The following is a 24183-nucleotide window of genomic DNA, read 5'->3' on the forward strand; positions in this document are numbered from 1 at the left end:
ATGGGGTATCTGGGGTCTGTTCCTCCAGCAGCCCACCGATCACCAGGGAAGATGGCCTCATCGGAAGATAGAGTCCTAAAAGGAACACAGGCCACACAGCATGCCCAGCCCCTGTTGCAGCACATGCAGAGTGAGATGACGGCCCACCAGATCACTTCCTCCAGGGGAAATCAGTACAGCTTGGCTGCTGGATGAGCGACATACTACTCTGAGGACTGATGCAGTCTCCTACTCTGGATGTCTGCCCACATTTGTTGGCACGCAGCGAGATACACCCCGCCAGCCTCAGCAGTGGCTTCTATCTGGCCACCAGGTCAGCAACTCCCCTTTCGCCGGGGCACGAGTCTCACAGGGTATCTCTCCTGGGCCCTATCTGATGAAGGCAAATATCAGGCTCCAATCATTGCCCTTAGTGTCACCATTCTGTGCTCCACTGCCAGGCTGTGTATGGTGCCTGTGATTGCTGGATTATTAGCCACAGCACAATGAGTCTTGTGTGTGCGGCCATCTTGGAGCCTGGCACTCTGGCGCCCTGGAGGTAATGGAGTTTGCCAGCCCTAGCCCATGTCAATAACTATCTGTGAGCATCCTTTCATTCTTTGGCCAGTATTATAAAATTCCTCATACCGTCTGTTCTGAGGAAAGAAAAAATTAAACAAGTGTGGAGCAGGCCGATGTGTGTATATGGTATTTCTATAGACCAAACCTAGCAAAAAAGCTGGGAAGGGCTGTGCAGGGTCAAAGGCAATCATATAGTCAACCAATGGTAGAAGTAGCTGGGTTATAAACAGTTATGCATTTTGATGTAATGTTCTCAAAAGAGGCGAGTTTTCATCTCTTTCCTAATCTGGAGGTCTGGGAATTGGTGCATAGATGCAAAAGGGCTGCTATCTTTTCACTTGAACTTGCACTCTGCAGCACCTTCTGTCCCAGTGGTGACCTTGCCTAGATTGGAAGTGGAAAGCAAAAGACACACAATTGATGGACGGAATGCAGAACAAATCGAAACATTCACCCCCAGTCAAGAGATCTGGGTTAAATCCATCATTCTTTTGCTCACCATGCCAATCCAGTTTAAACCTGGCCATTTGCAAATCAGTCTTGAACCTGTGCCTCATGGGAACAGTCCAGCCCGAACTGCCAAGCCAGATCCTCCCTGGACCGGAAACTAGCATCCTAGGACCGGTTTCGGGGTTTCACCCCTCTTCAGCCAGGATGGCTTGATTCCAGTGGCACAGTGAGCTCAGGACCCACGTCTGGGCATACCTGGCGCACTTAGGGCGAGAAAGCGAAAGACACACAATTGATTGACGGAATGCAGAAAAAATAAAAACATTCACCCCCAGATCCCTTGACTGGGGTTGAATGTTTTGATTTGTTCTGCATTCCGTCCATCAATTGTGTCTCTTTTACATTGGAAGTGGAGCATATCAGCATGGCTGCATATTTGTGTGCTGGTCCCAGGCCTTGGCAAATGTCTATCCAAGAAATCTGCTGAGGTATGGAGGATGGTGATGCAACTTCGGGGCCAGGCAAATGCAGCAGAGGTGGTGTATGTTACTAGTGTCCAGCACCAAGTACATCCCTGCTTGGTAGCAGAAGTGCAGTCTGCAGGTGAGGTGGAAAGGTGATGAAGGGAGATTCACTGATCGTTGCAACATGTGTTGTTTTTCCAGCCTCATATAGTCCAGCATCTTGAGAGATGAACATTGAATTGCTGCATTTGATGTTGAATTTACTTTCCAGTATCGATCACTACCATCTTCTTGCATGTGGCTGCCAGTTGTTATTTCTAAGCACATAGCATGTGTGCTCCTCTGAACCCATCAAATTAACCTGACTCGTTTCTGCGATAGAAGGACAAAAGATGTATTCCGTGTGAACAACTGCAGTTGGATTTGTGTGAGTTTTCATAGCAGTACTTAGTCTTGGTTCGCACTGCCAGTGGACCTGAATTTAAAAGTATCTAGCATGATAATTATTTTCCACTCCTTTCCAATCCCTTCCCTTTCACCATAAAATCTTTGAATGGAAGCATAGGGATAAGGCGAGGTTATGGAAACCTGAGAGGCAGCAATGAGCAAAATGGGGATTCGTGGTGGACATGCTTCCTCTAAGCATTTTGTAGGATAGTGGTGCCACGGTCCCCACAGTCTACCTGATCCTGGACTTACCTATAATAACTACCGCTGCCTCTACTGGGTCACCTTGACCTCAAACGTCTGTAAACCAACGGTGGTTCAACTTTGTAAGTTAGGCACCTACTTTGTGGGGTGGAAACACAGATTCCTGTGATGGCAGAGCCACAGATGCTTGTGCTCCTGCATGGAATGTGTTGGCATCATAAGGGACATGCCAGGCCTATCCCTACTCCGGCTTTAGGATTTGAACAGCCCTGATAATGCAATTTTGGGCTACATCCGAACCATGCAGGGAGAAATCACAGAAGAGATGGTGCTTACAAAAATTGGAAATTGTAGAAAGATAAAACATAGCCACCACGATGCATTTAGAGTTCAGCTGTTGACTGCTGCTTGTTTGCACATGTGAACTCATTTTTACAAGATCCCTAGTTTGAAATTAAAGCCAGATTTACCCGAAACACTCAAAATAAAATTGCCTCCCATACGGAGAATCCCCCTTATGATTAATTCATAATTTCCCTGTTTATGCACCTCTGGAATGTTCTGCAATGGTTTCTGATATTGTAGTTCTTTCAATTTTTTCTTTAAAGGTATTGCAATTAGCCCCATTGTGAAAAGTGTGCACTTATGTCTTTGAGTGTGTCCAATTTTGAAAATTGTAGCACCTTTGCAAAGTATATATGCGACTCACTCGTATCCTAATTTTTTCACCATACGATTTGTATTTTAATTTTTCCCCTAATTTCCTCAGTGTTTTGCCTACATCTATTATGCCTTTAAAGGACAGGAATTGTTAGATTTTTTTAGTACTTCTTTCTTTTTCTCGATACATGTCCCTGCCATTCCCCCTCCTCTGCTCTGAAGCCCAGGAATTCCACAAGATGATTCTGTGTGGAAGGAGAAAAGCGAAACCTGGTAGTAGTCTAGTTTTGTTCTGCCCAAAATCCAATTAAGAACAGCAGCAAGTAAAAGGTAGCCATGGTTCTTGCAAAAAGTCGTAACAAGATGGCCGGAATTATTTAAGTGCAATACCACCCTTGTGGCCCCAAGGGTAATCAACAAACAGATGAGGTTTCAAATAGATCGATATGGCGCTCTAAATATCAATCTAGGACCCTTTTTACACCTCTGGTAGAAGTAACTTCAAAGAAAACACAGCACGGAACACAAAATAATTTAGACTTATCTTGTAAAAGTTAGTGGTGTCAAAAATCCACAGGCAATGCGATACGGCATGGGAAGTGGACTATAGAAGTGGCTACAATGTAAAGTTCTGAACATTACAGCACAAAATATACTATACCTTAGGATTACTGCATAGAATTGGTAAGACTGATAGGTCTGTGGCGTGGTGTGAGCTTTTCTCATGATATGGCTGTGTCCCAGGATTACTGAGTGTACATTTAAAACAAAACAAAAAAGTCTGACAGACATTACTGATGCACCACAATAGAAGAAGCCAAAACAATGCTTTTGGAAATTGGCATGGGAATGCATTATCTAACTATGCTAAAATCTGATCTGCCTCAGGCATGAATGTGGCACGCAGAGATGTAGTCAAACTATAGGGCAGCTCTAGTCATTCCATCAGTTACAGAATGGCAACTAGGTGCGAACTGGTTCATGGCAGCGGACCAATGCATTTATGAAGGTAGGGTGTGCCAAAAATTTGAGGATGCTAGAAAAACTATTGAGGGCATTCTAAAATTATTGGGGTACCTTCCTCATTATTGTGGACTATTTATGGTATGATCTAATACATTTGTAGTATAATAAAGGGTAGTCCCAGTATTGTTACATCCAAACGTGTTAAAGAAACATATATTACCATACATAAACACTCAAAAGAAAAATATATTTGCAACAGTGTTATTTAATCACACTGAACACATATTTCAGTTAGAAAGTCATTTAAAAAATATTCGAGTGCCCGACTAGGGGATGTAGCAAAGGTTGGGGAAATGTGAGTGACTAAGTTGAGGATGGTGAGGTACGTGAAGTTGGAAAGTAGTGCGTTGTACAATTTTTCTACTCATTTGGCATATCATTTAACTGCCGGAAAACATGATAATTGAAATGATTCATAGAATAAATGACATAACCATGTGTAACAACAAATCGCAGTAGAGCAGGTACTGTTGATGATACTGGCATCAAAGTAGTGTCTTTAACACGTTTGGATGTAGCAATACTGGGACCACCCTTTATTATTCTGTATTATACCCAGGTCCCAGTGATTTTGGGTTCAGCCTTTATCATAACTAATACATTTTTTTAAGCTGCATAGAGATGCATTCGTAGCAGTATGGTTCTTGGCACAATTCTTGCATTGTTTTTGATGGCGAGTTGGACATCACCCTGGAAAACTTACAACTGTATTCCTACTTGAAGGGTGGCTACCATGAAGAGTTACTGATATACAAACTGTGAAAAAAGTCTCCAAACTAAAATGACTTCTTGAACTTTTTTTATAGTACAGCCATAGTTTGTTAGCTCTAAAGCCTTGATAATGATGAAAAGCATATCAGTTGGTTCTAAATGTCTACCAGCTGCCTTATCGGTAGTCACTTAAATCCAAAGGAACAGCAACAACTTCATAACCAGTTATGATTGGCTCATTAATTGAAGAACTACGCTTCTCTCTGTGTGCAAATTTAACCTAATTCTCAAACATTTAAAAAGAAAAGTAAAAGTCAAACTCACATGATTAAAAAGATCCTACATCCAGTACAATACACCTTCTAAACTAAAAAAGTAGAAGAGTATTGCCAAGCCCATAATTCACAGCCATGGACATCTACTTGCGTGTACAGTTACTTTTATTATTAAACATATGAAATTCCAGTTTTCTGTAAATACGTTAGACTAGAGTTTTACCTGCGTAGTATCACATTTTACTCCATTTTGCGATCCTACAAAATACCCCGTAATTTATTTACAAACTAGTATCTATCAGTATGTATTGTACATTCTCATTCTAAAATCAGATGCATTAAAAACATACTCCCTTAAATATAATGTTGCTTACCTTTGTTTATAATTTCAATGTCTTATATATCTACAAAATTAGAACCACACTTTAAACAATCCCTTCTGCTATCAGGGATTTCACTTTCATCAGTCAGTATTTAAAGATAGTCCTTCATTCAGGGTCTTTAAATTTTTTTATTTGAAATAGGCCTACATTTATGAATCTTTTTTTTTTATACACTTGCCCTTTTCCACTAATAATCCAGAGAGCCTTAAATGTCTGTTTTTAATATGAGATCATTCCTTATGACTTTTAGATCGGTCTTTCATTTTGTCCTTCACATCTTTCCAATTCGCCAAGCAGTGAGCATGCTAAATTGCATCTGTGACGCTAATCATTATGCCTTTTTGATGACTATCCAATTCTGTTACATGACTTGACATTCCCAACCCTCTAGTTTATCCGTATTTTTAATTTGTTCATGTCTCTTGTGTCAGTTACTTCAATTAGCAGTCTTCAGTACAATTTAAAACCGTGAAAGAGACAAATAAGACCACTTTAGATAAAAGGACTCTCCAACTACCGACTTCCCCTAACTTCACTCCTATCTTGTTAATGTACTCTGACACAGTTGTACAAATTGCAGTTGAGACTCTCCTCCAAACTTTCTCTATCAACGTTTGTATGTTATTTTTTCTTATCAGGACATTTATTGTGTCCATGTGCGACCACTAGCGTGACTAGTATTAAAGAATGTGCTTTTTTTCAATCATGCTTCTCCAAGGCAGAGGGGCACTTGCAAACCTGCTTGGTGACTTGAAAGATGAATTTGAAGAAGGACTTGTCTTATGTGTCCGGGCTCCTTTTTTTTAACATTACGCAGTAATTCTATGACAGAGAAGGTCTTTGTGCACTGCTGAGTTTTAACATTCAGCCCATGCAAGAATGATGTTTGCCACACTGCAGGTGTTGCCACCACCCCAGTACAAGAATCACTTTGTGAGGGGTTAGGTGGTGGCATCCTTGTGGACTGCTTTGACTAGCAGTGTTCTAAACACTAGATTGACATTTGGCTGTAGTACAGTTCATAGAGAATCTGGATTAATTGCTCCTAGAAAGCCCAACCTTCTGATGAGGTCTTATTTAGGGTGTGATGTATTCATCTGCAGCTATGTGGTGTTTGAAAGAATATCCTAGAGTGTGCCTCTAAGAAGCGCCGCTGTGGCAGAATACAGACCATGTCCTCGCGTTCTATCTTGACAATGCAATTTTCTTAAACATTTGAGATGGGCTTTGTCATTGTAGACTTCTCATACACAGTTAAAACTAGATCTGATTACCAAGATCCTGGTAATTAACTTGTTTATTCTTCCTTCCAACATTTACTATGTAATTAAAAGACCCAGTTAGTTGCTAGACAAAGGGCCTGATTATGAGAGCAACAGCAGCAGCAGCCTGCTCATCCGATTGCCTGACCACGACCATGGCGGTTGATCCACCACAAGACCGCTACCACTGCGAGGATCTTGGATCCCGCGGTGGGGAAAGCAGCAATCAATGGCTGGCGGTGCTGGCACCACCGTGCTGATCACGACTTATATTTCCACAACATTTTTATGGCTGGGATCCCATCATGAAAAAAGGTAAGCGAAAGGCAGGTAAGGGGCCCAAAATAGGACCCCAGGGTGATTTTGCCCATGGAGGTGTGTGCATGGGGGCACATGTTGTGCTCCCTCCCCTCTGCTTGCACTCTAGTGCATGCACTGTGTGGCATGCACAACATGGCGCATGGTACACAGTGCACTGACATGCAAGTTGTGCAGGCTCTATATGAGCCAAAGAATGTCGCTGCTGTGGCACTGCTGCCACACCACCACCAGCCCGGAGGTAAGATTGTAATGCCGTGGTCGGGATGCCGCTGGCTTGGTTGCGTTCTCCCGACCTCCGCAATGGCTGTCTGCCAGTCAGACCGACAAAGTCCAAATCTGTCCCAGAGTCTCTTCCCTATATACAGAGGCTCCTCGCTGGCTAGGGTAGGGATTATTTGTAGATAGCATCTCTGTTGCCATAGGGAAGGTGGGAAATTGTTAACGTATATGTGGCAGCGCCCATTGTTTTTCTGTCAATATTTTGAATTCTCTTGCTGAGAGAAGAAATAGGTTAAAAAAAATGTTTATTTTGAAAACATACATGTTTAAAACATATGACTATATGTAAGATTTAGCTGAAAAAACGCACTTAGAAACGGTATTAGGATTCCTATCAATAGTGTAAAACTACTAAAAAGTTGCCAGTTAGGGTGCCAGGTGCGCACACCACACTAACTTGTCGCCTGCCATGTTTTCATCTTGCTAGGCTGCCTTTTTTCCCTGGCTCATTGGCAAGCGGTTATGGTGTGTGTTGAGAAATATAACTGGGAAACGTTTTGGCTGAGACTAAGACCTTGGTGGTTGAAACGTGTCACCTTTGCTTTCACTAAAGTCCAAATTCTACTTCTATAAATCAACCTTTGAGCACCTGCAACCCCGCCTAAGAGTGTTGTCTACCTTACCTCTTTGGGGATTTCTCTGTCTTCATGTATGAATTGCAAATCCTTGGAGGTTCACCCGCTATCATAGATGTGGACTGCGGTGTTTAATACCCAAATTTTGTTTATACATCGATGAATTTTGCATATGTTTGAAGAAAGTGTCACAATGTCTTAAGTTCTTGCTGCTGGCATCTCTGCTGGGCCACCTCAGCGTTCGTACATTGCAGGTTCGATAAATTGAGTATCTTTTAGTTTGGAAATAGTATCACCTGTTACTTACATTGGCAAAATCTGCAATGACATGGCCTATATATAAAAAAAAAAAGTATGCTTTTACGTTTTTGAAGCGAGTTTAGCAAGAAATATTTCATTGACACTCTTGGGATCCACTTATACACCTGAAGGGGATTAACAGCCTTTCTTGCCTTTGTTGTAATAAGTGGTTTAAGTAAAACTGATCCTGCACACTGACAACTTAGAAAATGTGTCCTCTGTTGCTAAGGAACTGCAAACACTCTCGTCCATCTGGTGTGTTCTGCTTGAGACGAGTTAATGTTACAGCTCTAACACCCGACACACCACAGAAACCTGCTCCTATAGTTACCGGATCCCACTATGAAACGTGTTTGCTGAAAGGGATATTTTAAGCCATAATTAATACTTTTGCTCACAGCTGTCGTTATTAGCTGCTTATCGTCTCACCTTCTTTGCGTTACTTGCTGAGCTCTGCAGAGTAGCTGTTGCTTGACTTCTGAAGAGGCGTGCAACTTCAGAGGGAAATTACTACCTTTTCTTATTTTATGTGTAGCTGCAGGACAACTCGAATACCTTGATGCATGTTTTGCCTTTGTTATTCCAACTTTTCATGATATGAAGACTTTTTGTACGCCTGACTTGTGCCATAGCTTTCACCCTCCTGAACCTGTGCCACCCCTCTCAAACACATGCATGCTTTGCTCTTGTGCCCTTTGCTCCATCTGTACGAATTCGAGTTGGGAGTCTGCTGTACTTTATCATGGGTATGTTTTCATGCAGCATTCCTAACTTATAGTAGTTTGTGCTAGTAGCTTTGTGTCTTTCTACGGACTAGAGGTCCAACATGACTTGAAGGTATTTTTTGTCAGTGCCTGTAATATCTGCACCTACCTTTCACTAAAGTCACTCAAACTTTCATGGCTCTCAGTGCACATTACACTGTGAGACAATTAGTAAGCCACTCTGATAGGCTAAGCTAGGACTTACCCTTGCATAAATAGAATCCACAGTCATAAACCGAAGGCCTGTTACCCTTACCTGTGCGAGCCTAAGAGACCAGAACTCACTGCAACAGTGGACCCTGGTGTTAAGGTTTGTAATTTGGCATACCGTTAAATGTTTTTAGTAGTTCCACTGCACTCACGTTTATATACCTCCTGGTGATTAAGGATAATCATATACGGTATGCAGATCTTAGTTGCTTTAGTTTTTATGACTCTTTCAATCTGAGTGAATTACAGAGATGTTTATACTCAAAACGCACTCATGATGTGAAGTTGTGAACAAGGCAAAAACAAACTGTTGAAAAAGGTTACCCTGAACCGGTAATTCATTTCTGTCTTTTTACAGGCATAATAGGGTATCGGAAGTGGTTTGGCATCCTTATTACTTCAGGTAACCTGACCATCTGGGAGCCAGCGGGTGAAAATGTTTATTCAGAATTCTACATTATATGGTCACTTACTCTTACATTCACACGGATTACTAACTGTTTTACCAAAGTGGTTTTCTTGTGGCAGCTTTCAGTGTCACTAGTTTATATCTCCTGTTCGCAAGTGGAATCCCCGAAATTACACTGAATATGGTAGCATCAGTCCCTCACCTATCTTAAGTACCATTACGGGACAACCATCATCAGTCAAGGGCACTTGATCTTGTGAACCAGAGGCTGGCGCGGAAAGGGAGAGGTTGATTCCATGAGTCTACGAATTGGTATATTGGAATAAACCGAAGCGGAAATCTTTAATATTTGAGTTTACAAATTATAAGCTAAATAATCCTGTTTTAAACAGGTATTTGATTCTAATGTCTAGTGTGTATGTCTGTATTTCTCTAAAGTTGTCAGGTTAACTATTCTGGTATTTTTTCACATAATCCGTTTTATTAAGCCCTTGCCCTCAGATCGAGGCAACTTTGTAAGGCCAGATAGTAGCTTTAGATTATTTTCTGTAATTCTCAATTCAGTGGTATATCCATTTATATTTGTTAATTCCTTGTATAGCCAGAATCTTAAAACCTTTTTGATCAGTCTTCATGCAATTATGCATTTAATGTGCTATTGTAGCAAAATATCTTGCGGTTATCAATGTCAAATTAGAGATTTAATTTGCTGTACGGAATAGATGAACAAAGGGTCAATAAAGATCTAGTTTTGTGTATTTAAATTTTATTCAAGTTGTTTATTATCTTTTCCTGATGTCTAAGGACCCATATAATAAAGAGGTTGCGAGTTTAGAGTCTATTGCATTTCTTGAACATTGGAATGTTGAGCGCTCCATTGAAGACAGTGGAGTTCTCCGGGCTTCTAATGGGTCATAGAAACCCGCAGCATCAACATTCTAGTATTTGTTCACAGCAATAGCTGTGAACAAAGGCTACACGGAGCCCGAGGGGATTTCAACCCCAGCGGGCGCTTTGAGGCCTTTGTTATACAAATTAGAACATTCTTCCCTGATGAGGCGGAATATTACAATAGCCTTAGAGCCCTCTGTAGTGGGCCCTTCCGGCCATTAAATGCCCGCTTCCTTGTTAAGGGACCTCCGCTTGGGCCTTTAAGGCTGGAATTGAGCCATTAATGGCTGGTAGAGTCCGCTATGGCAGGCTCTAAGGCTGTAATAATTTGACAAATGGCTCGACCTTCCTAGATGTACGAGTCATTTAACTGTTTGTGCAATGACATGGGCTTTAGGTTTTATATTTTAAATGTGGTTTCGTATGTTGAATTATTATCCACTGTTAAGCCTAAGTAGGTATAGCTTTTGACTTCTTACAGTATGCTGTCCTCAATATTTAGTCTTAAATGAGTTTGAGCCTTGCCAAATAATACAATATTTGTCTTCCCAGGATACATTTTAAATGCTTTTCACAGTGAATTCCTTCAAATTTGATAACTGGAGTTGTAGTCCAGCTGGAGTCAGAGAGAACATAATGACATGGTCCACATAGGCCAGAAAGCTAATTGATTTACCGCCTAGATTTGGAGAGAGGCCTTCACTAACGTTTAAAAATGATGACAAATATGCTATCTGTGAAAAAGAGAAGTTATACAATACAGCCCCACTTGTGACTATTTGGGGTTGGCATCTTAGCTGACAAAGCTCTCCTCATTAGTTTAATTTGATGCCAAGGTTTGTCTTACAGAGATTTTTAAAAAAATGCAATATTGACTGGTTAACTCCCCAATTAGATAGTGTCACCCAGAGCTTTTTCCGGCTGACTTCATCACATGCAGAGGAATAGTCCTTATAAGATACATTTAGGATAATATTCCTCCTTAAAGTTTTGCTTTGTAAAAGTTTAAGAGCTATTATATTAAGCCATTAAACAGCCTGGTCTGAAGCCGGTTTGATTAAGTGGAATTAAATTATGGTTGGTAGCCAGAGTATACAGTTTATCTGAAATGTCTTTTGCAAAGAGTTCTCCTTCGGCGTCAAGGAGAGCACTGAAACAGTAATTTTTTGGATCCCTCTTAGAACCTTTTTTTTCTGCGTGAGATGCATTTCAGCCGTTTCCACGAAGATGGAATAATTACCAATTCAAAAACCTGCATAAATAGGTGGTGGAGTAATACAGTACAGAGATTAGATTCAGCTTTTAACACATCAATTAGTATTGCATTCAGGACAGCTCCTTTTGAAGAACATGACTTCTTTATCACAACTTCTATTTCCATTCGGGAAATTAGCAGAGTAATATTTGAGCAATTAAAAACATTAGGTGTGGTGGGGATAATTCTACCATAAAGATCATGTACATGCGAGCCACACTATGTAGAAGGTGCTCCCATCGCCACCAGAAGCGACGTAGATTTCCAGGTCACTTGGGAGTGAGACCATTGCTAAAGCCCACCCAGACTCAATCAGAAATAAGTAGAGTGGCAGTGCTGCAGGCGGCAGCATTGCTGACGGAAACTGGGATGTCTAACAAGGAGAATAAGAGCAGCTCAGACCACCAGGAGGATACCACCGACTCCGACATCGAGGGAGATGGGCTTCCAGAGGTGACTACCCAAACTGGGGAAGACATTATTTGAGCAGGGCCACTTCTATTACTTGACACAGTGGACCTCACATATAGGAAGTGCCTTTACTATCTGGGCCTATGCGGCTGCGAGAGCCTGAATTGATTGACTGTTTTTGACTCCTCCTCCCATCATGCTGCTTTGAAAGTTCATTAACGAGAATGCTGTGTGGTATTACTTATTCGACCTGCAAGGTTTGGGTGGCTGGCCATTGCTAGACTTCTGGGGAGATGGGGAGTTGGGGTGTTTGTATTTTGTTTTTTTTGTTGTCCTTTACTGTCTCTGGATGGCAGCTACAATGTGGGGAGATTGCTGGACTAAGGGGGACTGATTGAGAAAATTCCTTTTGCTTGTTTGTTAAGTAACAACTTGTATGGCTAACCCATTACACACCTACACATTGATGACATGAACATACTTAGCCTGGGTACTGCAACCAAAGGGCACAAAAACTTGACATACCTGAAGAGATGGGAGTGCATGTTGCTTTGTTTCAAGAAACGCACCTCACTCTTGCAGAAGCCAATGGAGGTGGCGGGGAAAACTTCATGCTACCACATACTCTGCATTTTTCGAGGGGGGACTTGCTATGGGTATGGCTGGGGGGGGTTCCCTTTTAAGCTACTACAGTTGACATTGATAACCAGGGCCACTATGTATTAGTAGAGGGGCGACTGTCTGGTCAACTCGTGGTCCTGGGTAGTGTGAATGCGGCAAACCAAGATCCGGTCTCCTTCCACACTCTATCAGCATGACAAGCATGCTTTTACTGGCAGGGGGTAAATACCTCATTGACTGGCGACTTTAACTGTGTTCTTGGCACAGCTATGACTGCTTCACTCCCCACTTCCAGGGGACTTGACTCATAGGGCAGCTGCTGGTCGGACTACCTGGACCACACAATGGGACATTGAGGACCCTTGGCGTACCCAACTCCCAACAGTTAGAGACTACTCTTTCTATTCGGGACTACACCAAGTTCATAAGATTGATCGCTAAACCACTTAGCAGCTACATAACACACACTGAATATCTAGGGTTGTACCCTACCACACCATCGCCTTCTCCTCTTGACTTTGCACCCCGTAAACAAACTCCCTTTCATACTGATATGGCTGCTCCATTCAGCTCTGCTGGAGGACACTCCTTTTAGGGACACCATAGCTGACCGTCTTACAGATTATATTGCATCCAACTCAGTGACAGCATCCAGTTGCGGCATAGAGTGTGAGGCTTTTAATATAAGGGTGAGGGGACATTGGCTAGGACAGTCAGTGGACATTCAACATGACTTGGAACAGGACCTTAGGAAACTGGAAAACAAGCTCCATGTGTGAGACAATGAACAAGTTGGGAGACCAGGGGCACTTCTGTAAGTTACTAGAGGCACGTGAATTGGATAATGTTGCTTTGGAACAGTTTAGATGCCATGACTATAAAAACTATGTGAACAGGGCCCATGAAGAGGAAGGAAAATCAGGGAGACTCTTTGCCAGTTTGATCCGCCCAGAGAGGAGAGGCACCCCTATCAATCCCCTCTTTACAGCGGAGGAGGTCACCCTCTTTTCCCCTCAATGCTTTAGTGAGGTATTCACAGACAACTGTGTCCCACTACTGCCCCCGTAGATAGAACTCCTGATGACACTGGGCCCCTTATTGGAAAGCCTGCCACTTCAGACCCTTCCAGCAGGGGAACAAGAACCACTGGGTGCTCCAGTTATGGAGGTGGAGGTTAGGAATGCTATTAAGGACATGGGGACAGGTAAAACTGTTGCCTTGCATGCAGGGATTGATCAGTGGCAATAAAAACGGGTTCATGCCCACAGACAATACCCCTTGTAACCTCCAAAGGCTCTACTCGATCCTTTATGCTCGCGACCAGCCATCTGACCCTACCACAGTGATCAAATAAGCCAACCTGGAAAAGGCGTTCGACACGGTGTGGTGGGATTTCTTGAAGGCTACTATGCTTTCAATGGGGCTGGGTGCCGCCTTGGTGAGATGGGTCAGATTGTTTATACTCACCCAATGGCAGGAATTAGAATAGGGCGGACAATCTCTGCAGTCTATGAAATCTTTAGGGGCACTAGACATGCCTGCCCCCTATCGCCCATATTATTCGCCATTGCTATTATTAATATTCGCTGTTAGATCACTATTATTGAGAGTGAGTGAGTACTACGATTTGTGCGCGAAAGCGTTTGGTTATTTTTAACAAATTTTAAAAATACTTGTCGCTTTTTTAACCTGCGTGTTTTGCATTGTGAATACTGCTATTTTGCACAGTACCTACCCTCTGCCTAAAACGCTCTGTTCTGCAGTGTCCTGAGGCGGAAAGCCGGGTCCTGCTTTTCAAAATCTATCTGCTTTCCTATCCTAAGCTATCCCTGCTCTCTGGTCACTGACCTCGAGGTAGGACTATTAGCGGTGGCCATATTAGATGAGGAGAAGGCTGGGGGACTAAGAAGCAAGCACATAGCCACGCCCACCCTCCCGCCCTCGTGGGCATAAAAGAATCGATTCCTTCATTCTCCTCACTGATTGAGAGTGAGTGAGTACTACGATTTGTGCGCGAAAGCGTTTGGTTATTTTTAACAAATTTTAAAAATACTTGTTGCTTTTTTAACCTGCGTGTTTTGCACTGTGAATACTGCTATTTTGCACAGTACCTACCCTCTGCCTAAAACGCTCTGTTCTGCAGTGTCCTGAGGCGGAAAGCCGGGTCCTGCTTTTCAAAATCTATCTGCTTTCCTATCCTAAGCTATCCGTGCTCTCTGGTCACTGACCTCGAGGTAGGACTATTAGCGGCGGCCATATTAGATGAGGAGAAGGCTGGGGGACTAAGAAGCAAGCACTTAGCCACGCCCACCCTCCCGCCCTCGTGGGCATAAAAGAATCGATTCCTTCATTCTCCTCACTGATTGAGAGTGAGTGAGTACTACGATTTGTGCGCGAAAGCGTTTGGTTATTTTTAACAAATTTTAAAAATACTTGTTGCTTTTTTAACCTGCGTGTTTTGCATTGTGAATACTGCTATTTTGCACAGTACCTACCCTCTGCCTAAAACGCTCTGTTCTGCAGTGTCCTGAGGCGGAAAGCCGGGTCCTGCTTTTCAAAATCTATCTGCTTTCCTATCCTAAGCTATCCCTGCTCTCTGGTCACTGACCTCGAGGTAGGACTATTAGCGGCGGCCATATTAGATGAGGAGAAGGCTGGGGGACTAAGAAGCAAGCACTTAGCCACGCCCACCCTCCCGCCCTCGTGGGCATAAAATGGAACCCTCATACAGGCAGCGCAGCGGACGGGCGCAGCGGGGGCGCCGGCGGGGCGCCGAAGGCGCACCAAAGGCAAGCCTGTCTGCGCCCGTCCGCGACCGGCCGGGACCAGGGGCCAGGACCCTTGGCTCTGCGCCGTGGTATTCCAAGGAAAACCTAATTGCGCTTAATAGCACTACCTATTCCATCAGCCAACTTACACAGCAGATTCTGAGGCGGGAGAACATACTGAAACCCGCAGCTGAAACAGCCGAAAAAAAAACCAATCAGAGAAGGAGAGCAACGGTAACGTCATTGAGCGTCAGCTTGCTGAACACTCGTTCGCTCCAAAAACACCATCTAGAGGTATTCTCCCTGCTCCAGGAGGGGAATATAGATATTCTTGGAGTCACGGAGACATGGTTGGATGACTCTTCCGCACCCGACCTAGTGGCCGCCCTCCCACCCAACTTTGGGGCTATCTCCCATAACAGAAAAGATGGCAGAAAAGGGGGAGGAGTCGCGCTGCTATATAATAATGCCTTTAAAGCAGAAACTATCTGTGCTGAATGCATTGAGGGAGCTGACATCCTAGGCGTCAAGTTCTGCTCTCCCACAAACTGCCTCACGATAATCATCGTATATCGCCCGCCCAAAACCCCCCCAACATTTTTAGAACCTTTCTTGGGTCTGGTCCACGACCTTCGTACAAGATATGAGGGTCTTGTGGTAATGGGCGATTTTAACCTCCACTGGGAGGAGCCCATTAGAGACATTACGTCTAAACAGCTTGAAGACGCAATGACCGCACTAGAATTAACCCAGATTGTGACAGGCCCAACACACATGAAGGGCCATACCTTGGACCTGATATGGACCTCTGTTCCTGCCCTGCGCCCAGTCACTTCATGGCCCTGCATTTGGTCAGACCATTACCTCTTACAGGGTAGCTTAGCTTTCCCGAAACAAGAAAGCATCTCAGCCGACAAATGGCGGGTAGTGAGAAGATGGAACTCCATTAATCCGGATACTTTGCTATCTACTTTACTGCAACCCTCCCACCTAAACAGACTACCTGAAGATGACCTAGAGAAGGCCAGTCAAAATCTATCGCAAAAACTAGAATCTGCAATTGAGGTGGTAGCCCCAGCTCGTAAGATAAAAATCAGGGAAAAAGGCAAAGGCGCTCCTTGGTTCAATGACGATTTGAGACTCCTAAAACGGGCCCTGCGTCAGTGCGAGAGAGCCTGGCGGAAGGGGTATGATCTCAACTGCCAGACTCTATACAAGGAAAAGCTCGCCTTGTATAAACAAGCCATCAGAACTAGAAAAAGTGAGTTCTACGAGAGCAGAATTGCCACAGCACCTAACCCTCAGAAGGAAATCTTCCAAGTACTTACTGAACTGAGGAAAAAGAAGGAACAACCGCCTTCTTTTACGCAGGAGGACTGCCATAAATTTCAATCCTTCTTTACCTCAAAGATATCTGACCTCCTGATAGAGATCGAAAGCACCCCTAGATTCGACTGCCCGGAAACTCCGCTAACTCTCCCGCCCGCAATCACAGAGCCTTTAACCTCCCTACCCCTATTTACCAAGGACTCCCTGACAAAAGTGATGAACCAAGTTAAATCAGGCTCCCCAGCGGACCCTTGCCCCCCGCAGATATTTAAACAAGCATGGCCAGGCCTTGAGGAGGACATTTAATCGCTCCTAAATAGTTCCCTTACCTCGGGACTAGTCCCATCTACTCTTAAAGAAGCGAGACTGATCCCCCTGCTAAAAAAGGCTGGTGCCGATTCCAAGATTTTAAAGAATTACAGGCCCATATCTCAATTGCCTTTTTTAGCAAAAATACTAGAACATCATGTGCTGTCTGCCCTCTCGCACCACCTGGAGAGTAACGCACTACTCGAACCCAACCAAGCAGGGTTTAGAGCCCACAACAGCACGGAACTAGTCATGTTATCAGTACTAGATGACCTACGTCTTAAAACAGATAATAAAGATCCCTGTGCCCTGGTGCTACTCGACCTCTCCGCGGCATTCGATACGGTCAATCATGACCTTCTTTTGTCGCGGTTGGGGGAGTTTGGCATCAAGGGCACGGCCCACGCCTGGCTGACCTCGTTCCTTGGTGGACGGGTTCAGAAAGTACAACTGGATGACATGGTGTCAGAGGCTGCTAAAATCACATGCGGCGTCCCGCAGGGCTCTGCCTTGTCCCCCTTGATGTTTAACACATATCTGCAGCCCCTCATTTCATCTCTGAATCAGATGGACTGCAACATATATAATTATGCCGACGACACCCAGATCATCATTCAGATAGGCGATTCCCCTATGGCTGATCAAAAATTGAAGAATATTCTAAAATTTACAGTCAACTGGATGACGGCAAATTTTTTAAAGATCAACCCGGACAAGACGGAGGTTCTACCTATCACAACGTCATCTAGCCCTTGGTGCGACCTCCTTTGGCCATCCGAATTAGGTAACGCCCCAATACCGGCAACAGCAGTAAAAAGCCTGGGCATAATCATCGACACAAATCTCACTATGTCAGCCCAGGTCTCGGCGGTGGTGGGCACTTGTGTAGGCCTCCTGAGACAACTGCGCAAGCTAGCTCCCATCCTAAAGGCAGACACTCTCAGACGAGCAGTGTCAGCCTTAATTCTGGCCCGACTGGATTATGGTAATGCCATGTACTTCGGCATTCCGAAAAAACTCACCAAGAGACTCCAGATCGTCATGAATGACGCGGCCAGACTTATATATAATAAACCAAGAAGGACACCGGCCACCCCCTCCTCCGGGAGCTACACTGGTTGCCAGTGAATCAACGAGCCAAGTTCAAGGGCCTATGCATTACGCAGAAAGCCTTATATGGGCAAGCCCCGAAATACATCAAAAAACGCCTTGTCCCATATGCTCCTAACAGGAACCTACGCTCAGCCAACGCCGCCCTATTGATCTGCCCTAGGATCAAACGATCCACCATCGGTGGTCGGACATTTTCCCACATAATGCCCAAAGCTTGGAACCAACTGCCTGAAAATCTGCGCAAAGAAACCAGACTCCTGCCTTTTAGGAAAGAGCTAAAAACTGTGCTCTTTCAAGAGGCATGGGGTAACATCTAGTCGGTTTTTCTTCCTGCCAGTACTCACTCGTCTGCTAAGCGCTTAGAGACCCCGGGGTGATAAGGCGCTCTACAAGTTAAAAATACAAATACAAATTATTCGCAGGCAGAGAAGTTCCGTATGGAAGTGCTGGATTGGGACATTACGCTGGAGGGTTCAACTCGCATCACTTCACTGTATGCAGATGATCTGCTTATGTATCTCTGGGATGGAGTGAGTGATATCCCCTAGGTGCCACAGCTCCTTGAGGACTTAGGCCAGTGCTCAGGTCTTTGGTGAACTGAGGCAAAACTTGTGTGTTCCCGGTGGCTGGCGCGATGTGCTGCCGCACTTCTTGCCGATCTGATTTGCTCTGTGTATACCGCAACTTAGCATATCTCCGAGAGGGAAATTTGGGGAAGGCTGTCTGGTCCCTGAAGTCCTGTGTCTCCTGGCGCTCCCTCAGGTGGGCAAACATGGCACGAAAGTGCTTTCTAAAAAGGTCATGCTCCCAGGACTCCTTTATTTCTTCTTAAACCTCCCGGTGAGAATCCTGGTGACTTGGTTTCGGGGACTTGATGCACTTCTCCGGGAACTAATGTGTGATGGTGGACATCAGATTTTGAACTGTACTACTTGTGCCCCAGCTCCAGTGGATTGGGATGTGGCTCGATGGAACAGGCCTCTCAAAAATTGACCAGATCGGTGCTGAGCCTAATCAAGGTCTGTTGCAGGCGAAACTTTAACACCCAGCTATGCGAATTACCCGCCGAGGTATCCTGCCGTCCTCTGCCCTGACCAGCTGGAGAGTAGGTCTGCTGTTGGTGGGCCTTCCCCATAGTGAGCGTCTATTTTTTTATTTTCCTGCAGGGCAATTGGATTCCTTCCCTTTTTGCCTCCTACCTTCCTTTTTTGTCTGCCTTCCTTTTCTTCTTCTTTCCTTCCTTTTTTGTCTTCATTCTTGCCCTTTTTCTCAAAGGTGAGGCCAGGGACCAATGAAACATCCATGGATTTTTTAGGTCTGCGTAAGCCAAGACCATTTGATTTTACTAAAAGTATGTATAACATAGTTGCTTATAGGGTTGTTCAGCCAGACCTCATCCATTAGTCTGTGATTGTGTCATTCACATTTTTCTTCCACTCACTCCTTCATGCATCAAAGAACAATATTAACCTGCTTCAGCCATTGACTGACTTCACTGTGAGCTACTGCATGGTGCCCTTTCCGAAGGAGCACATCCTGACATAAGGTAGTTGTACCGGCTGTACTGTGGTAATGTTTACTTTTTTGAGACCAGAAAAACACTTTTGCCTTCAGCCATAGTTATAAAACAAATTGAGTTTAATGAAGGTCTGGCAACTTTTCAAACGATACATTTTTGCAAAGACATACAAAACAAGAATTTCCATAAGGCTGTCGGCCAACGCCAGACCTAATGGCTTTGCAAGTGCTTTTTTAATGTGTCCTTGGAACATGGTCTGTTGACTAAAAACTTTGTACATTTTAAAATGGTTTTAAACGTTTAAGCTGTTTTGTTGCTCTTTTATTATTATTTAACAGAATTTTGTCCGAATAATTGATGGATTTTTGTGTGTACGTGTGTATGTGTGTATGTGTGTACATGTGTACACACACAATATTTATCGCCATAATTATTGTGCAGCCCAACATTGTGGAATGTGGACCACTGACCTCATATTTTTGACACCAGTGAGAAATGTAGGCTCACTTAGTTTGTCAGTGCTTGTATAGAACATCTTTAAGTTGGGAGAGTCCATCACAAACTAAATGTAGAGCCTGAATTAGCCTCTTCCTGCTTGTACCTTAAATACTTAGCTCATTTCCTTAGGCCATAATACTGCCTGCATTATCCTGGATTAAATTTACTTCTTTCGTAGCCGTATTTTTGCCATCACAGGTTTAAGCTGTTCCATTTTCGTTGTTTAGCTAAAATGCCACAGGCTTTCCGAAAAACACCTTGGTTTACACTTTCAACTTGATACTGACTTATTTCTCACTTTCTTTTCCAAATTCTTTTTATGTGATTATTTGTGCCAAGGAGAGTAACTAAATTGGATATTTTTGGCTGTGAAATGCTTTGTATTTTAAACATTTAGGTTAATGAGTCAATTATTATCTAGAAGAAAAAGCTTTTGGAGCCTGTAATATTGAATTCCCATGGAGGCTGGTCTTCTGATTTTGTGTTCTGTAGGGAATGATTTAGAAATTGGCCACTGCTCCCAGAAATTCACCTTTTATTGTTTTGTTTTTTCCCCTGATCCTTGGTGATGCCTTGAAGGTGAAGGGAATCTCTTCTGTGCACTTCCTATGGAAGTACACTCCTTGCAAAGCATGTCTGCCAGTAAAGGCTCAGCTGACAATTGGAAGTGGAAGGGGCAGAAAAAACAGTCCAGCACCCTCCCACCCATCATTGTGTAGAGACAATTTAAAAGGCAAAAGGAAACTTATACCACTAATAATGCCCACTCACAAGCTCCCACCCATGTCTACCTAATGAAGTTACAGCAGCTGAAAAGCATTCACCCTTTAATCACGAATTAAGTGATGTGGTTCTGTGCAGTGCTTGTGGGGTACTCGGTGGTTCAATTATTTTCTTCTTTTTTTTTTTTTTGTTTTGTATGCAATTTTGAAAAGATTGTTTGTCTTGCATTATGGGGAAGTTGCATGCTGTCAAGTCCTCATGCTTCCTGGTTTTGAAATACTTATTTTTATATGTCCTGATGTTGGATTTCCTATGCTGAAAAAATGCATAGTCTGCTCCATTTTCTCTAGCTTGTTGTGTAATGTTCCAGGTTACAAGAGTCAACTTGTATAAATGGGAACTTCTTCAAACCCTCCCATGCGCTAAAAAAAATATATATATAATATATAGTACTTTGTGTCCGATCATCTGGGCGGCTGTGGGTGTCTCTTGCGTGAACTCACTGCAGAGGGGAGCATAACCAACATTACTAGGGCTAGCGTCCACAGTTTGCTGCTAATTTCAATATCTAGTTGAACAGAGTCATACCTAATGTAACAAGCATTGGCATAGCCAATAGGTCTCGCCTTTGGGACCTTATAAGTGTTTAGCCATGCAACAGTTGATGTTGTTGCACCAAGGATATTGTGCTTCATAACTAAATACTTATAAGGCCCAAAGGCGAAACCTATTGGCTATGCCAATACTTGTTTAATCCTTCCCATTGATCATGAGACGAAGGTCCAATGACTGCTACTGGGAACCAACACACATATATGAAAGGCAGAGTGGTGGAAATAGTTGAAGTACTTCAGTAAAAGAATATCTTGATTAAATACAGTAAACTCACTGAACAAAGACCGCTCACCAGAGATGTAATGCTGTCAACAGTTAAACCATAGCCCGTCTACCTTACAGTAGGAAAAAAAAAGAATACTGTTTCAGAAATAAAGAATTCTGCAGGGAAGCCTCTTCTTAGCAAAAGCAAATATCTTTCAAAAAGCGTGTAGCAGTCAGGAAAGAAAGTCCAGTATTAACACACAGATTATAGTTCTATTTTACAACAATGTGTACTATGACATGCTTAAGAAGGTGGGCACAGTGACGCGAGACATTGGTGCTTTACAGAAAACGGCACAGTCACGTCATGCAATGATATTTCAAGAGAACGCCTCAAGTAAGAAACTGAATTTGGAGTGCCAGAGAAACGAGGAATTCAAGGAATGCAGCGTCCCGCGAGTAGTGCACACGAGAGCGAGCACCAGGCCATATGTTTTGAATTATCGCGCCCGTGTCTGGGCACGATAATTCAAAACATATGGCGCCGTGCGGGTAACCCCAAGCAATAGGCCACACATGAACGAGCGTGTGTGGTGAGCTTTTTGAAGCCCTACAATAACTCGCGCAGAGCAGCGCATTTGCGCTGCTAGGCGAGACCTAAAAATGACCGTAAGAAATTAAAGTATATTTAGATTTTGTTTTCGTATTTTGTGATTGCTCTTTTATCTTTTCCAAACGTGATTTCTAGAAAATAATGAACTGCTCTGTTATTTAGACGAATGCAGTTCGCTTCTGTCCACTAAACCACAATTTTTAAAAAAAGATTTGTCTCCTTCTTGCAGGTCCACAAGAAGGATTCTGGTTTTTGGAGAGATTTTGGCTTTGGGATGACTTGTCAGTTTCGTTCTGATTTTCTAACTGTCGGTAAGAGATGGAATCAGTATTGCTTTATTCATATTATTCTGTTTTTCCAAGATTCCAGTTCCCCGTCTTATTTTTCCCCTTGAACGCCTGTCGATGAAATTACACCATTTCCTTAATTCAATATTGATATTTAGGCTTATGTCTTGGATTGGATAATCTGCTTGCACAATGCTGATTTTCAGCCTGACATGATGATGATCAAATAAAACGATTTTTAATTTTAATGGATTATTCTTAGTCCTATAAGGTCCACTGACTGAGGCAAATGATTGATTTTCAAGAACTTTCATAGGGGGTACCAGGTTTGTATTTCAAGAGACTTCATTCTTGCAGATGTTTGATCAGAACTAAAAATGTTGTAGTTGGTCAATGGGGAACTAAATGAAATGTAGTTTTTAATAATATTGACAAATGCTCAACTGTGCCTTTTTAATAAATATACCTATGTCCATATTGCAGGATTTTTCTTGATACCTAATGCAGTATGACTGAAATAATTCCCAAATAAAGCATCAGGTTGCTTCTTGTGGTCTAATTTTGGATTTACATGGCCCAAATGATTTATTAGCATTTATTATAATTTATCGATCTCCCTCCTCAAGTGCTTTTAAAGGGTTCAGATCTGGTCATGTTTTTATAATATAAGCGTTACTGTTTTCTCTTTTGCAAGTTCTGATTTGTCTTTGATTTCGCTAGGTTGTTATTTTAAATCCGATGAAAAGGCTTTTTAGTTCTAGAAATGTTTTGATCATAATTTCTGCTACATTCTTGTCCAAACCGTTCATAGCCTCTTAATGAGTAGCCACCTAGTGCAAGATATTTCTATGCTGGTGCACATACAAAACTTGTTTTCTTATCTTTGAGACAAATTCATCGTTTTGTCAAATGTCAAGAAGCAGTCATTGGAGCAGTTCATTCTTTGTATGCAAACCCTGGAAGGGGCCCGGAGAGAGTGGTAGCATTTGCTCAACTAAAACAAAAACTAAGATTCCCTATGGGTAAACACAATTTAATTGGTTATTGTTGATCTAGTGTTTCTATTAAAAAAAAAAATAATAATAAAGGGCGATAACCCACACCGACCAGTGTGGTGGCATGCGTCATCATAGGGCCCCTTGTTACAACAAATGATGTGGGCTACTGGGCTACAACCCTTTCGAGGCAGGGAAGCTCTTGGGCCTAAAAGTTTGTGTCCCTGATAGACTGCAACACTTACTGGGCCACCACAATTATGACTAAGCAAAGCGTGACTCCCAGTCAGCCATTGCAGACTGGCAGAGCAGTCTTTAAACTTCTAACTTGACTTTGCAATTTAAGTCATTGGAAAAGCCCAAACTTTCCTTGTTAATATTTGTCACCCCTAAAGCACGCCCCCTGGAGCCCTAAAGGCAGTTAGTATTATATTAAAAAGAACATGTGCTTTATTAACTTTACGTGTCCTGACAGTAAAAAAACCTGCCATTTCCTTTCTTGTGGAAAGGCTAGTAGCCCCATTGGCGAATATGGTGTTAAACGCTGACAATGCAGGAGTGTTAACTTTAAAATGGACTACTAAATAATGTACTTCAAGGTATCAAAAAAAACATTGATTTAAACCTGACTTGATGTTCAAGTCTAATTTAATGTGCATTTTGCACAGATGGCAACTTTAGAAAGTTGCCACATTGTTGACCAAAGTTTTCAGGAGCCTTTCACGGTTGCA

The 24183-nt window shown here is 43.0% G+C and overlaps 1 protein-coding gene across 3 annotated transcripts in view; it reads left to right on the forward strand.

Annotated features, from left to right (window-relative positions):
- CSGALNACT2 (chondroitin sulfate N-acetylgalactosaminyltransferase 2) overlaps window positions 1–24183 on the forward strand; it is a 263693-nt gene that overhangs the window by 214001 nt on the left and 25509 nt on the right. For all 3 annotated transcript variants that reach the window (XM_085605158.1, XM_085605171.1, XM_085605164.1), the window contains exon 7: window positions 22400–22481. In XM_085605158.1, coding sequence (XP_085461284.1) covers window positions 22400–22481 — 82 coding nt within the window. The remainder of the gene's footprint in view (window positions 1–22399; window positions 22482–24183) is intronic.

The sequence above is a fragment of the Triturus cristatus genome, chromosome 1_2 (genome assembly GCF_964204655.1).
Source record: "Triturus cristatus chromosome 1_2, aTriCri1.1, whole genome shotgun sequence".
Lineage (NCBI taxonomy): Eukaryota > Metazoa > Chordata > Amphibia > Caudata > Salamandridae > Triturus > Triturus cristatus.